Genomic DNA, 13,079 nt, shown 5'->3' with positions numbered 1-13,079 from the left:
GTTAAAAATTAATTTAGTTTCTTTTTCAGTCTTGCAGCGCCATGTCACTCTAGCCAATTACATTTTGACATGTCATCAATATTTTGAGTTTCTGGATAAAATATTTTTTACATATTAATAAAGAATATCTAAGAAAGTATTTGAAAAGGATAACTTATTTTTGAAGATTAATCTTTGCATTTGGTATTACTATAGAAAAGGTAAAATAATTAACATTTTGATTTTTTTATTAAATTTACAATTACAATTCAGTAGATATAGTCGACTCTCTAATAACTAATATACTTGGTGGATTAAATATTTATTAATTTATATTAGAATTATTAATTTATTAAATACTAAATAAGACATAATATTGAAATTGGTTCCCTAATTTTTTTATTAATTATTAGAATTATTAATTTATTGAGTATTAATTATTAGAGGGTCTATTGCATAATATTAATTTAGACACGATCTAATTTGGATATTTTCTTTGGTTAAAAGTTAGTGTATAATTTTTTTGTAAGAAAATCCGCAATAGATATGAGTGAAACGATAAGAGAAAGCGGATAAATATGGAAAAGAGAAGAAAAAATATTTTAAACCACAAGATACAAAAGATAAGTTTATTGTAAAATAAATTACAACTGTAGTTTATTGCAAGTTTATTGTAAAATAAATTACAATTGTAGTTTATTTTATACTTGCAATACAAATTTTCAATTTAATAGTTTCAAATACGAACTATAATTTCTTAAAAATTTGAAATTTCAGTAAAAAATTTCTGATAAAAAATATGATTGCTTAATATTCTATTTATTCTCTCTTAATGTTGATTTATTTCATATATAAGGTTAATTAATTGTGTTGATGCCTGATGGTAGAATCAAAAGCTATACTGTTTGAGTTGGTGAAATTGTTCTAAGTGTATGTATGTTTTCAAATAAAAAGAAAATTGTTCATGTGAGTAATGAGTCAGACATTATTTGTATGTAAAATTTACGATGTAAAACATAAATTGTGAAACCGAGTAGGGCAGAAAAATGTAGAGCGTGAAATTAATGATCAATTATCGAAAAGAAACGATTATTACATAAATTACAATACCTTGTTTTATTGGCTGATTGATTTGTATATTGTTATATTACTTTTTACATCTTAAGTTGAATACCTTGTTTTATTGGCTGATTGAGTTTATATATTGTTAAATTACTTACATTTTAAGCTGCATGCTCGCTCTTAGAATAGTATCGGAGTAGATGTGATTAGATAAGCGAATGATGAATTCATTGCAGAGCATTTTATTTGGAATTGATGTATAAATATACTTATTTTGACGTCTTAGAGTATTGTGCGTATCAAGGCAAGCCAAACTGAAATTAAAAAAAATCAAAAAAATTAAAATCGAACTGAACTAATTTATCAATTTTTGACAGTTTCTCTTGAACTGAACTAGGTTCAAGTATGTAATTCCATAGAGGTTCAACCAAACCGACCAAAAAAGCAAAAACAGCATCAATTTAACTAATATAGATGTAAAAATGAATTTCTTAACTAGTGATCTGATGCTTGAAAGCAATACAATACTTTTACCATGCATTATATATATCTCCATTACAGAATGATATCTGTTTTAGCAGGCAACCTCCTCAGGAAGTTTTGGCATAAGGCAGGCACACTGACACGCATCCTTGGGGGCCTCATTACATATATTCCGATAAGCACAGCCACGTATTTGAACGGGACCAAATACGCCATGCACCCACCAATCACACACAACATCATCAACATACATGTGGCTCTCGGATCCCTCCAGCTCAGCAGAGAATGCATCCTCTCCAATTGGGTTGCCAAGTCACCTATCATTGTCACTAACCTCCCTCCTATGCTTCTCAGCCTGTCATACCTCTTCTTCATTACTTCACCTTGCTTCGACGATGGATACGTGTCAAACTCTTCCTCCAATTCATCGGAACTTGCGGTTTCCGCATGAGATAGCCTTGTATCCATGTGAGGAGGATGCCTTGGCCGTTTCGGGTAGCTCAACATTCCGACCATGAACACTACCATAAACAATGTAGGTAGTATGAGTCGAGGGAAAATCGCCATGCCTATGAAAATCGTCTGACTCAGTATTGTTACCGTCGGATTTTTCCATTGGCAAATCTCATCAAACCATTTCCAGAGTCTAACTGTACCACTCAAGCAAGCCATCACTCTTTCACAGTTGGCTTTTCCTCTTCTCAGGCTCCACATGTTCGCACCTGTATCGAGCATATACTCAACGACCTCCTTCCTCAAAGGTGGATCTGCACGGCCTAGCCTTAAACACAGAAGATGGATGGCTTGGTGCCTTAAACTGTCGAGCTGGTACACGGAGAATGGGCTAGTGTAATGCATTATGGGAAGCAAAGGCTTTGTATAAGTACCTAACAAATTGACCAAAGAGGCACAGCTGAACTTGACAGCCAAATGAAGTTCTCCCATTTTCTTTAACCCATTTGGTTGCAGGACGATAAGCGGGTAAGAATGCGTGTAAATCCTGCCCGTCTCTAGGGTAGACAGCCGAATCCTTACCTTACCAATTCTTGGATCTTTCGCCCCTCCCTTCTCGTCTACTACTTGTAAATGTGAGTTGTCAAAAACTCCAACTGTGATGACTGTGTACGGATCATAAACATCCCAACAATACTGTTCATTCCATTTTGGAGCTAAGCAGTCGACAACAGTAGTTGTCCGGACCCACTTCTGACCGTATTTGGCTACACAGTAAGCATCAGTGGTTCCACGGCCATCCTTGGACTTGATGGGAAGCAAGCCTTCAGCTTTCAAAATTCCCAACTCCAAAATCCCAATTTTGTTCGGCCATAACTCAGGTGATGTTGCCCTGAGATCACTACAATAGTATGTGGGTTCATCAAAAACATGATACCTGCCATCCAAAAAGACCTTCAGATGAAGTCTAGTAGCGAATTTCGCTTCCTTCTTCTCTTCCTTCTCCACTACAGACCTCTCAAGATTAAACCACTTGTCTCCCATTGGTGGAGCCAGCAGCACCGTCTTTTCCACGTTCTGCAGAGGTATCACACACTTCCCTAGACATTCCTCCTTGTCTTGCACGCTCATAATCAGAGGATCATCAAATGGCTCTGCTGCAACAAACATCAACTCCTCATTCCAACTAGGACTCATACTCTTATCTGGTGAAAATCTACTCCTCAAAACTACGTTTCCAACAACAGCCCTTACATAAACTTCTGGTTTCCTATTCTTATCTCTAGGCACCAAATCCTGTGCTCCAATCACATTGATCCTAAGATACCAAAGTCTAGGGGAAAGATATTCCTTACGAAGTGTATATGCAACACTTTGACCACTAACAGAAGCAGCATCAGAATGCCAAGCAACAGAAAATGCATCATCGGATTGATTTCCAATCCAAACAGCCAACATCAACTCGCCTACCACCTTCACCGCATTGCGATCCTCTAATCTGTACCATTGTGGTGCCAATGAACTATCTGGTGGAGACCGTGTGGGAATGTCGGCTATATCAAATGAAACACAACCAACTATCTCATCATTCACAAATTCCTTATCACGAACCAAAATATCAATGGTTCTTCCCTGAATTCGATCCTTCGTGAAAGCAAACACTTGGTTCCATTCAGGGTTGGAGGTTTTGTCAAGATATCTCGTTGTTGTCTTAAAATTTCCAACCCTAAGCTCCACAAAGGGGTCACAGGTGCCACTGACATTATTCACCGGCAAATTCTTGGCTCTAACAATTCTAACATACAAAAAGTGTCGTTGTTCTACAAGTGTGAGCTTATGATTGCCTGTGGCGTTCCCTCTTCCAATGTTGGGTTTAGTCACCTTAAGCGAGTAGTCCTCTTTTGGTTTTTCCTTTGGCGGCATTGCTTAAACTGCAAGATTATGCATTTGGGGGCACTCATTAACAAATACAAGAATAATACTTCCATATAAAGATACAGAGACAAAACAATAATACAGAAATGTGACGCAGATTGCTCCAAAATAAGACCAAATGGACAAACCTTGATGTGAAGTGAATCAAAATCAAGAGATTCATCAGGTTAAATATATGCCAAACAACTAAATATTTTAAAACAATTACAACAGCTGCATGAGATGTGTTTCAATAACATGGCATACAAATCCCAAATCCAAGAACTATTGATATGGTGAAGGAATTTAAAGGCACAAATTAAGTACTAACCTTGAAAAGGAAGCCGAAGTTGAACAAATCCGCAGGCTTTTGAATATGTAAAATCTGAAGCCAACTTGGTACTTACAGAATAACTAAATCAGCCAAATTAGACTATAAGCAATGAACAACCAGATGGAAATTTTAAGAAAAGAGAAAGAATTTTGAGAAACAAATATGGAATAGAAAAGATAAAGGAAATATATAGTAAGAAATAAATGGCAGGATGGAGTTACTCCTCATGATATCATATCAATCTTAAATACAAAGATTTCATTCCTCAACAAAGCAATTGGCTTGTATGTACAATGAATGAAGAGATACTCTCTTTCAAATAAACAGATATTACTATTAATGACTACGCTCACAGATATTACTATTAATGATTGTATGAGATATTACCATATTGATGATTATTGATCCCTTGTTCAGTTTCATTTGTATGAGATGACAGAAATAAGATACACCTCAATAACTGATAAGACTAGATAGCAATAAATTAGAAATTCCAACACAAAAACAATGGCCAATCCACTCTTCATGATCACTTGAGACGCCTCCTTTTGGACTTTCCAAGATTCCTATGATGATTTTTAGCTTTAACTAACTGCAGCTGTCTCGACGAGTGTCTTCTTAACCTTTGAGAACCACCTTTAACACGAAAAGAAATCTCCCTACTCTTCAACCTCGTAGGATGATGATGAAACTTGCTTCCTTCCCTCACCGACTTACGCTTTCTCCGCTGCTGACGATAATCATCTTCGAACTCGTAGTTACTTCCAGAGCTGTACCCTTTTTCAATGTCTAGAAAACGTCTCCTCCGACGAACACGTTTAATGTTCTTTAACTTGTGCCATAGAAAACAAGTCATATATTCTAAGCCACACCAGTATGTCTCACATAACGCCCAACACATCTTACATATGGTTCTTCCTATGCACTGGCAAATCCCCACTTTGAACAACAGGTAGAAAAATAACAAAGCTGCAACATAAAATTACAGTATTAAATATAATTTTGTGGAGAAGGTAATTAAAGACTAAGAAATTAAGTCAGCAAAAACAGAAAAAAAACATACTCAAGTAGGAGAGCCCTAAGATCATGACCAATTTGACGAGATTGCCGACGCATAAGTGCTCTATGAAACAAATAACATCCCAAGGTCCTGCACAAACATCTCTGCTACCCAATGCAGTCTCTGTATTATCAGTTTATATAGCAGTAATCGAGTAAAATAAGAGTAGAAGGAATAAACGACGACGTACGTACTCGCATGAAGCGCCGAGAAGAGTCTTGAACGGAGCGGCGAAAACATTACCGAGAAGACCTCCGATTCCATTTGCTGCTTTACTAACGGCACTCCCCATTCTTCTGATTCGATTTTTCCTGTCACTGTTCGTATGCACAAAATAAATCATACATCAGTGAAATTAGATTAATCTTTTGTTTGAATTGTTACAAAAAATTGTGAGTTGATGGATTAAATCGGTTGATCGAAAAGGAAATGAGAACGACGAGAAGATGATACCTTGGCGCCAAAACCACGCTATGGAGGAAACCGCTTTGTTTCTTTGAATTTATGTTAAACCGCTTTGTTTTTTTTTTCTTATTATATATACATATTTTAAAATTATTAGCAAAATAATTAAAATATAAAATAAAATAAAAAGATAAAGATATAAATAAAAGGATAAAACATGTCAAATCATTATTTTTCTTAAAGAGTTAAAAATTGTTTAAAATGAGTAATAAAAAATGAAAAAGTAAAAAGTAATTTGAAAGTCAATGACCTCCTAGTTCAATTGGTTAAAGAGTGAGGCATATAGACCTAAGGGTCTTGATATTTATTGAAGAATATTTGGAGGAAGGTTGAAGCGTCAGAAGCGACAGCGTTGCGGCATCGTTCCGCCATGTTTGGCAAGTTTGGAAAAACAATGTATTCAACATAAACGGTGTGGATGGCGTTTAAATTTGAACATATTCTTAAATAGTAGCATATATATATATATATAACTTATGTTTATAGTGTATTCTCTCTGTTTAAAAAAAATGTAATTTGAAAAGTAAACAGCATAAAAATGAAAGATTAAAAAATGTAAATTTGATATAGTAAAAATGGGCATTTGACATTGGATGTAATTGTAGGACGACAAAAATAATCGTAAGACGACAAAAATAATTGTAATTTGTTAATTATAGTTACTGTTCTTACCTTTATTAATACTATTATTTGCTGCTCAAATTAAAAAGTCGCCGATCTAAAGATCAACAAACCCAACAAACATATATATACAGAGTAAAAACAGAAAAACAGGCTTTACAATAAAATACTAGTATGCTTTTCATTAAACTTAATGAGATCAAAACTGCTAAAGTTTTTCTTTTTCCGTTCAACAATTCACTCAGCTGCTAAGAGTTATTATACAAATGCACATTTACAATCCAATTTCACTGATGAGAAGGAAAAACTAGTCTTCCACTGCCCAGAAATGTGTCTGCGAATTCCTCATCGTTTTTATGGAACATTTCTTTTAAACTGCATTCGACATTCCTCCCCTTCACCACCCAATATCTCGGCTTTATCTTCTTTTCCAACGAGTAACTGAAATACCTTGGATATTCAACCACTTCGTTCACTTCTTTTTCCATAGTATTCACCAGGAATTCATACTTCGGTCTTAGTACCTTATCGATGCTGTATCCTAGCAGCGGTGAGAATCTCCGCACCATCTTTACTACCTCCTTCTTCGATAATCCTACCTCCATCAAGTACTCCATCCTGCCATCATATACCCACATTTTAACATCAAATGCGCCATTCATTACACGCCAATTAAACTTCTCTTTCATTAAAAAAAGGGTTAAAAGAATATTCGAGGAAGAAATCACCTAGGAAGTAATGTTCTGTTGACATCGGAGACGAGTAGCTCTGGATATTTTTTAATTATGCCAGGGAGTTCGTCTTCCATAACGCCCATAGAAATAAAGAATTCAACTTTTCGCTTTAACGTCTTCTCCATGCTTGCAGCAAAAACCTCAGGACAGCGAGTAAGTAGCTTTCCCACGGTTTCCTGATCAAATCCTATGCCTCGTAAAAAAGAAACCACCTATGCATTGCAACAATAATTCCCGTTGCACATTATGAACTTTCCAAGGCAAAACAACCCTAATGGATCTCCAAATATAAGGAACTAGTTGAGTCAGTCGCATACCTGCAGAAACTCTTCGGGTTTCCTTAGTAGTAATTGAGGACTTTTTGTGATGACCCGTCCCACCTTCTTGTTTTTAACACCTAACAGTCCAAACTGGTCCAAAATCACCTTCAACTTGCTAGTTGAACAACCCAACAGATGAGGCCAGCTTCTGACTGCTTTGTCGAAGCTCTCTTTTGTAATCTGTTACAATGCATAATCACCTATTTTGTGGCAGAATCAGGAGACAAATATATACATAGGATATAACACTATCACATGATTTACTAAAGTAATAAAAGCAAGACACATCTGCATCAGAGTTGAAATCTAAACATAGTTGTGCTCACAGCACTGTGCCAAATATTTATGTTTATGGGATAAGTGTACCTTCTCCATGTCACATAATGAAAGGATCTCCTTATAATTATCTTGAATGCTCGTTGAGAGGATCCATGGATACTTTAATAGAATTTTACCAATATCTTCATCGACTGCACCAACCTAAAAAGGATATATGACAGCATGGTTATATCACAAGGTGTCAATGTCGCAACAGCCCACAGCTTCTCCCCCACCCCAAATAGAATCAATTAACTCGTATTCAAGTACTTACCTTCTCAAGAGCCATGACTTTTCGTTTAATGACCTTAATATCATATAGGATAACAGGGGGAAACAATAGGAATATGCAACCCATGCGCTCCTTGGGGACACCAAAATTTTCAAGAAGTTCTACCATGGGCTTCAAGTGTTTGTCTAATGACAACAGAAAAATACGAGGAAAAGATTCGATAAAATAAGGAAATGAGGCATCTGAGGAACCGAGCATATCTAAACCTCCACGCCTTGCTGCAATCTACATTGTAAAAATAGGAGCTCATCTTATAGCAAGAAACAAAAGGCTATGAAATCTTTATTGGCATACAAAATAAGGAAAAGGAAAAGGGACCTTTTCAAAAAGAGACAACGTTTGTTGCAAATCCTCATCGATAGGTACAGATAAGTGCATCACCATACGCCTAGCATTTTTTCCGATGAGCCTTTTATCATCACTGCCAGAAAAGAACATGTCCTTCACATACTTAACCTAAAAGCAAAATGTAAAATAAGAAACGACTCAAAAGAAATTTAAAATTTAATGTGACTGAACCATGGAAAATTAGATTAAAGACTAGGTAGAATTTGATTGCTCGTCAGTTTGTTGATATAGCTTATGGATGAATTAAATCATTTAGTACTATGATTCAACGTTTGCAACTAAATCCAACAATTGATCATAACACTCTAAACAATATTGCGAATAACAAAAGATGATGCTAGAGTGCTTTAAACTAGAAAAAAAACCTAGAAAATTGAGTGGAGATTTATTGAATAATGATTTACAAAACAATGTGAAATCAATTACAGATTCTATTATTGATTCTCACGAGATTGAAGTTGAAGATACAGTTGAAACAGATCTAATAGAAGAAAATGTACCTGTTTTTGGCAAGCGAATGGATGAGCTTGATAAAGAAGAAGTCAAGATAACAGAAAATTGGTTATCACTATTCATGAAGAATAGATGCAAGAGCTCTGGTTTTAAGCTGAAGTATGTCCAGCTGTTGATACTGGTGAAAAGGTAGTGAAATTTCATTCAAAGGACCTAGAATCTGAGAATGATAAATGGAAAAATGTGTTGATTGGTAGTGTTTATGGATAATAAACACCTAGATTCTTTAAACTCAAGAATTTTGTTATGAATTGTTGGAGACATCTAGGGTTACAATCTGTTGATAGTATTAGTACGAATACCTTCTTATTTAAGTTTAATTCTGCTGAAGGAAAATATGATGCTTATGCGGATCCGTTATCTTTTGACAAACACCCCCTTATTCTTCATGAATGGAAACCGCGAATGAAGCTTAAGGAATTGGATATTAAAAAAAATCCAATCTAGGTAAAATTTCTGATTCTTCCATGGGAATTTTGGAATGCAGATATGCTTAGTAAAATAGCTAGCCTATGTGGCCAACTCCTATATACAGATCAATGCACTAATGATAGGTCAAGGCTGACCTATGCAATAGTTCTTATAAATATGGAAACTGATGATGAATTTCCAGATCAATTTGTTTTGATTGATGAATTGTATATCATTGAGGCTAAAGTAAAAGCAAATGAAGTTGAATGATTGGTGCTATGTTTCAAATGGAACTCAAATGAATATGCTAGAATTTGGGTTGTTATAATCCCAAAGATGTTAAATTACAAGTTTTGGAATAAAACTAGACAATTTATGAATTGCTTAATCTGTTGGCAAAACATTACTTTCATGTAGACCATTGTTTATGTGTATGAACAGTAAAGAGAATTGTGGGATGGCATAATTAATATTGCTAGCATTTGTCAAGTTCCTGATCACACAAGAAACCTAACTGCAAAGCAAAGGCAAGCATTTATGTTTTAAACTTCTAATCACAATTCCTAATCAACATCTCAAGCTGATCATACATACAATACAATAGTGACATTATTAACAACAGTTACCTTGTGAACGAGCCGGGGAAGCGGCTGGGCGGATAGATACCGAGCAACGTTCATAGCAGAAGACAAACTCAACCCAACACTCTCTAAAAAAGCAAGCTTACCATCATCACCTTTATCCCTAGCCATATAAATTACCTTCTCCTTAAACCCTTGTAAGTCCCCAAACTCATTCTGTTGCCCACTCTCAGTTCCCCACGTGTTATTCCACTCCTCCAGCTCTTTAACACTGTCAATTAACATGCTGGCATATTTGGGGCAGTTGGAAGCAATGGAATCGGAGTCTTGGTCGGAGAGACCGAGTTGTTGGAGGAATTGGGAAATGGCTTGTTGGGTATCGTTAGGAGATGGAGATGAGGAGTTTGTTGGGGTTTGGGATTGGAGGAGATGGGTGATTCTGCGGCGGTTTGGGAGTTGAACGGAGTTGAATTTGTTTGGGAAACGGAGTTGGGATTGGGGAGGTGAGGGGGAAGTGTTGGGCGATGAGAAGAAGATGGGTGGGAAATTTGTAGGAAGTGAAAGAGATTTGATTGTCATGGTGAAGATTGCATTGCAAATTACATTTACAGAGTCTCTGTGTCTAAAACCTTTGAGCTTAAACCCTACTCTGGAAAATCCATGGCTGAAAGCAAGAACAAGTTAGGAACTGATTAAACGTCGTCGTGTTTTATTGGAGATATTATGGACAAAAGAAAATTCAAATAGTAAAATAAAAACGCCGTCTGTGGGAATCGAACCCACGACCACATGGTTAAAAGCCATGCGCTCTACCAGCTGAGCTAAGACGGCTTCATATCTATATAATTAAAATAACCATATTATTCAGTTGATAGCATTTTTACACCATTAATATTTGCCCTGTTTTTTACAACCCAGGTTTTTTTTCTTACATATTATAAATATATTACACACCCTGAATCAAACAGTGAACCACTATTTACAAAGATGTTCAATTTTTTTTGAAACAGAGATTATAACAAAGAAAAAGCTAGTTTTTCAAGCCCAAGTGCCTTCAAAGAGCTCAGTGGTGGTAGTCACACTGTCTCCTAATGTCTTGACTAAATCAGAGCAAGATGGATCTGTTTCATGACCTTCTGTCTTCAGCTCCAACCCCAATTCATCCTCTATATCATCAGAGGCGGATATCAGCAAGAATTCACATCCTTCATAGTTCAGAAAGTCGGGCGGATCAGCTGGCGAGAATCTTTTGTGGCCAAACTGGCCTTGTAGGTGAGCAGGAAACATGGCCTTGCGCTTGCTCTGGAGCCCTCTGAATCCGCCACCGCCGTCACTTTGCTGCTCGGGGTTCTTTATCTGTATAAGATAAGAGGCTTCACGCTCGATGTTGAGAGAGTGTTGGGGTTCATTTTCCTTGTTCTCAGGAGGGAGCTCTAGCTTGTAGACCAAATGAGTGTGCATTGATTTCTTTTCAGGATAGTGCCTCAATATGCGATATATCCCTTCACCAACTGGTCGTGCCGGAAACTTGTGTCTATGACCTCTAGTGGAAGTATCATATTCCTCTGAAATTGATTGAAAGAAACAACATTTTGTTTAGAATTCAATGCAAATTAAATCATTTTAACCTAAACAATTTTAGACACGAACTATTTTTTAATTCGTAACACCGGATAATTTTCTGATAAAAATGCCAATGTAGATTCCATAATAGTATAAATTGTTCCAGCATCTACATCTTCATAATTTATCTAAAAATTGTTTCGTATTCTTAATTGCTCTGACATCGACAAGATTTAAAATTCATATTATAATTGCAAAACACATACTCATGACATGAGTATATCTGAAGTCTTGTTCTAGTATTATGAATTTACATATCAGAAAAAGAAAAAGAGTAAGGAAACCCTAGTGAATTAGTAGTTACCTCCTCCGAGAGCATCCTTGAGTTGATCAATTTCAGTAGTGACGAGGTCCACAAAACCCCAGTAAGGTCGAGATTTCTTGACAGGGTCCGGTAGGCTTTTCCTTCCCATCACAATAAATCGCAGCAATGCCTCCTTTTCGATGTTCACTTCCTATACGTACAATTCAACTGATTAAAGAATTATCCGTAATTCATTTCTATATACATTTTTATGCACTTGTGAAGCATAACGTTTATGAAATTTCTGTTTCATACCTGAACACCATGACCACCCTCTGTATGTTTCTTTCCGGGAGAAGAAGAAGAAGAAGGAGAAGCTTCACGGGGCTGTTGCTTCTCCTCCACGGAACGCTCTCCGGACTCAGGGCGTAAAATAAGATACAAACGTTGAACATCTTCAGCAGAGTGGGCTTCTTGTTTCTCCACTTTTGGGCGGTAAAAGAAGAATATTTCACCTCTCTCCTGTATTTCAAGTTTGGGATCGCTTCGAGTTTTAATTTCTTCACCCTGTCCCATAATTTCTGGTTTCTGTGCTGTAAATTGTAATTTGCAGCAACAAGAGAAGAAGGAAGTTCTACAAGGGAAAGCAGTCGGTTTCTACTCAGTTGGACACGTTTCAGTGATCAAGACACGCGTCTCCTTCAGCTGCATGCAGAATTAATTTATTTTCCAGGGCACCCTAAATTATGTTAATCTTTTAACCAATTCCGATAAGTACTTGGATTGGATGCATGAAATTATTGAGAATGTAATTTAAATATGCTGCTCATGTAACTGTAATAACTGAAACTAAATGTACTAGTCAAGTTTAAATATCAATTTTATTTTTATTATATTTAATTATGCTTTCAATCCTCTGTTTCTTAAAAAAAAAACGTCACTATGGTGTAGATGAAGCGAGTCAAGCCGAATTTTAAGGTGTTTATATTCTGTTCATATTCATTCGAACTTTTAACAAAATGTTTATGTCCGATTTATTTAAAATTTATAGTGTTCAGTTCGTGTTCAGCTCGTGTTTGTTTGTTTAACTACTAAATAAAAAAATTTGCGAACGAGCTCCTGAGGGCTCTTCACAAACTCGTTCATTTAATAACTAAACGAACAAATACGAACAGAACCGAAATTATATAATTTTTATTTTTTTTCGAAACTATATATTTTATTTGAAATAATATTATTTTAACATATTAAAAAAATAAAGTATATTTAATTTAATTACAAATGGCTAGTACCCGAACTTTTTTATCGAGTTTTTATACGAATC

The 13,079-nt window shown here is 35.8% G+C and overlaps 4 protein-coding genes and 1 non-coding gene across 8 annotated transcripts; all 5 read right to left on the bottom strand.

The window, feature by feature from the left end:
* Window positions 1-1,380: 1,380 nt before the first annotated feature.
* Window positions 1,381-4,338, bottom strand: LOC126674313 (FT-interacting protein 3-like). The gene is made up of 2 exons (XM_050368748.2): window positions 4,223-4,338; window positions 1,381-3,908 (listed from the first exon to the last, which is right to left on the bottom strand). Exon 2 carries the CDS (start codon window positions 3,898-3,900, stop codon window positions 1,597-1,599), a length of 2,304 nt encoding a protein of 767 aa, XP_050224705.1. The 5' UTR covers window positions 3,901-3,908; window positions 4,223-4,338; the 3' UTR covers window positions 1,381-1,596.
* A 124-nt stretch (window positions 4,339-4,462) lies between these two features.
* Window positions 4,463-5,810, bottom strand: LOC126674315 (uncharacterized). 4 transcript variants are annotated; one of them, XM_050368751.2, is made up of 4 exons: window positions 5,739-5,810; window positions 5,480-5,602; window positions 5,289-5,389; window positions 4,463-5,194 (listed from the first exon to the last, which is right to left on the bottom strand). In XM_050368751.2, exons 2-4 carry the CDS (start codon window positions 5,575-5,577, stop codon window positions 4,755-4,757), a joined length of 639 nt encoding a protein of 212 aa, XP_050224708.1. In that variant the 5' UTR covers window positions 5,578-5,602; window positions 5,739-5,810; the 3' UTR covers window positions 4,463-4,754. The 4 variants fall into 4 exon arrangements, with proteins under 4 accessions (XP_050224708.1, XP_050224709.1, XP_050224710.1 ...); XM_050368752.2 differs by lacking the exon at window positions 5,739-5,810 and having other exon boundaries at window positions 5,289-5,408; window positions 5,480-5,721; XM_050368753.2 differs by lacking the exon at window positions 5,739-5,810 and having other exon boundaries at window positions 5,476-5,719.
* Window positions 5,811-6,526: 716 nt separating this feature from the next.
* On the bottom strand, window positions 6,527-10,574 carry LOC126675020 (transcription termination factor MTERF2, chloroplastic). The gene is made up of 7 exons (XM_050369581.2): window positions 9,934-10,574; window positions 8,354-8,491; window positions 8,018-8,260; window positions 7,792-7,905; window positions 7,423-7,605; window positions 7,100-7,317; window positions 6,527-6,989 (listed from the first exon to the last, which is right to left on the bottom strand). Exons 1-7 carry the CDS (start codon window positions 10,465-10,467, stop codon window positions 6,659-6,661), a joined length of 1,761 nt encoding a protein of 586 aa, XP_050225538.1. The 5' UTR covers window positions 10,468-10,574; the 3' UTR covers window positions 6,527-6,658.
* Window positions 10,575-10,646: 72 nt separating this feature from the next.
* On the bottom strand, window positions 10,647-10,719 carry TRNAK-UUU (transfer RNA lysine (anticodon UUU)). Its single transcript has one exon. It is a non-coding gene; the product is annotated as a tRNA-Lys (tRNA).
* A 68-nt stretch (window positions 10,720-10,787) lies between these two features.
* On the bottom strand, window positions 10,788-12,377 carry LOC126675096 (uncharacterized). The gene is made up of 3 exons (XM_050369675.2): window positions 12,071-12,377; window positions 11,816-11,966; window positions 10,788-11,453 (listed from the first exon to the last, which is right to left on the bottom strand). Exons 1-3 carry the CDS (start codon window positions 12,329-12,331, stop codon window positions 10,927-10,929), a joined length of 939 nt encoding a protein of 312 aa, XP_050225632.1. The 5' UTR covers window positions 12,332-12,377; the 3' UTR covers window positions 10,788-10,926.
* Between the last annotated feature and the right edge of the window lie 702 nt (window positions 12,378-13,079).

This window comes from Mercurialis annua, linkage group LG3 (genome assembly GCF_937616625.2).
Source record: "Mercurialis annua linkage group LG3, ddMerAnnu1.2, whole genome shotgun sequence".
In the NCBI taxonomy this organism is placed as follows: Eukaryota; Viridiplantae; Streptophyta; class Magnoliopsida; order Malpighiales; family Euphorbiaceae; genus Mercurialis; species Mercurialis annua.
The sequence above is the reverse complement of the archived record's forward strand: the minus strand, read 5'-3'. Positions and strand labels throughout refer to the sequence as shown.

Bases quoted from the DNA above. Each gene is read 5' to 3' on its own strand.
- LOC126675096 (XM_050369675.2), bottom strand. From the start codon at position 12,331: ATGGGACAGGGTGAAGAAATTAAAACTCGAAGCGATCCCAAACTTGAA. The intron at 11,967-12,070 runs GTATGAAACAGA...TTGTACGTATAG, and splicing joins AGGGTGGTCATGGTGTTCAG to GAAGTGAACATCGAAAAGGA. The intron at 11,454-11,815 runs GTAACTACTAAT...AATCAATTTCAG, and splicing joins CAAGGATGCTCTCGGAGGAG to AGGAATATGATACTTCCACT.
- LOC126674315 (XM_056105305.1), bottom strand. From the start codon at position 5,628: ATGATTTATTTTGTGCATACGAACAGTGACAGGAAAAATCGAATCAGA. The intron at 5,390-5,479 runs GTACGTACGTCG...ATTGGGTAGCAG, and splicing joins CTTCTCGGCGCTTCATGCGA to AGATGTTTGTGCAGGACCTT. The intron at 5,195-5,288 runs GTATGTTTTTTT...TTTATGTTGCAG, and splicing joins CTTAGGGCTCTCCTACTTGA to CTTTGTTATTTTTCTACCTG.
- LOC126674313 (XM_050368748.2), bottom strand. From the start codon at position 3,900: ATGCCGCCAAAGGAAAAACCAAAAGAGGACTACTCGCTTAAGGTGACT.
- LOC126675020 (XM_050369581.2), bottom strand. From the start codon at position 10,467: ATGACAATCAAATCTCTTTCACTTCCTACAAATTTCCCACCCATCTTC. The intron at 8,261-8,353 runs GTCCCTTTTCCT...TTTACAATGTAG, and splicing joins CGTTGTCTCTTTTTGAAAAG to ATTGCAGCAAGGCGTGGAGG. The intron at 6,990-7,099 runs GTGATTTCTTCC...ATATGATGGCAG, and splicing joins AACAGAACATTACTTCCTAG to GATGGAGTACTTGATGGAGG.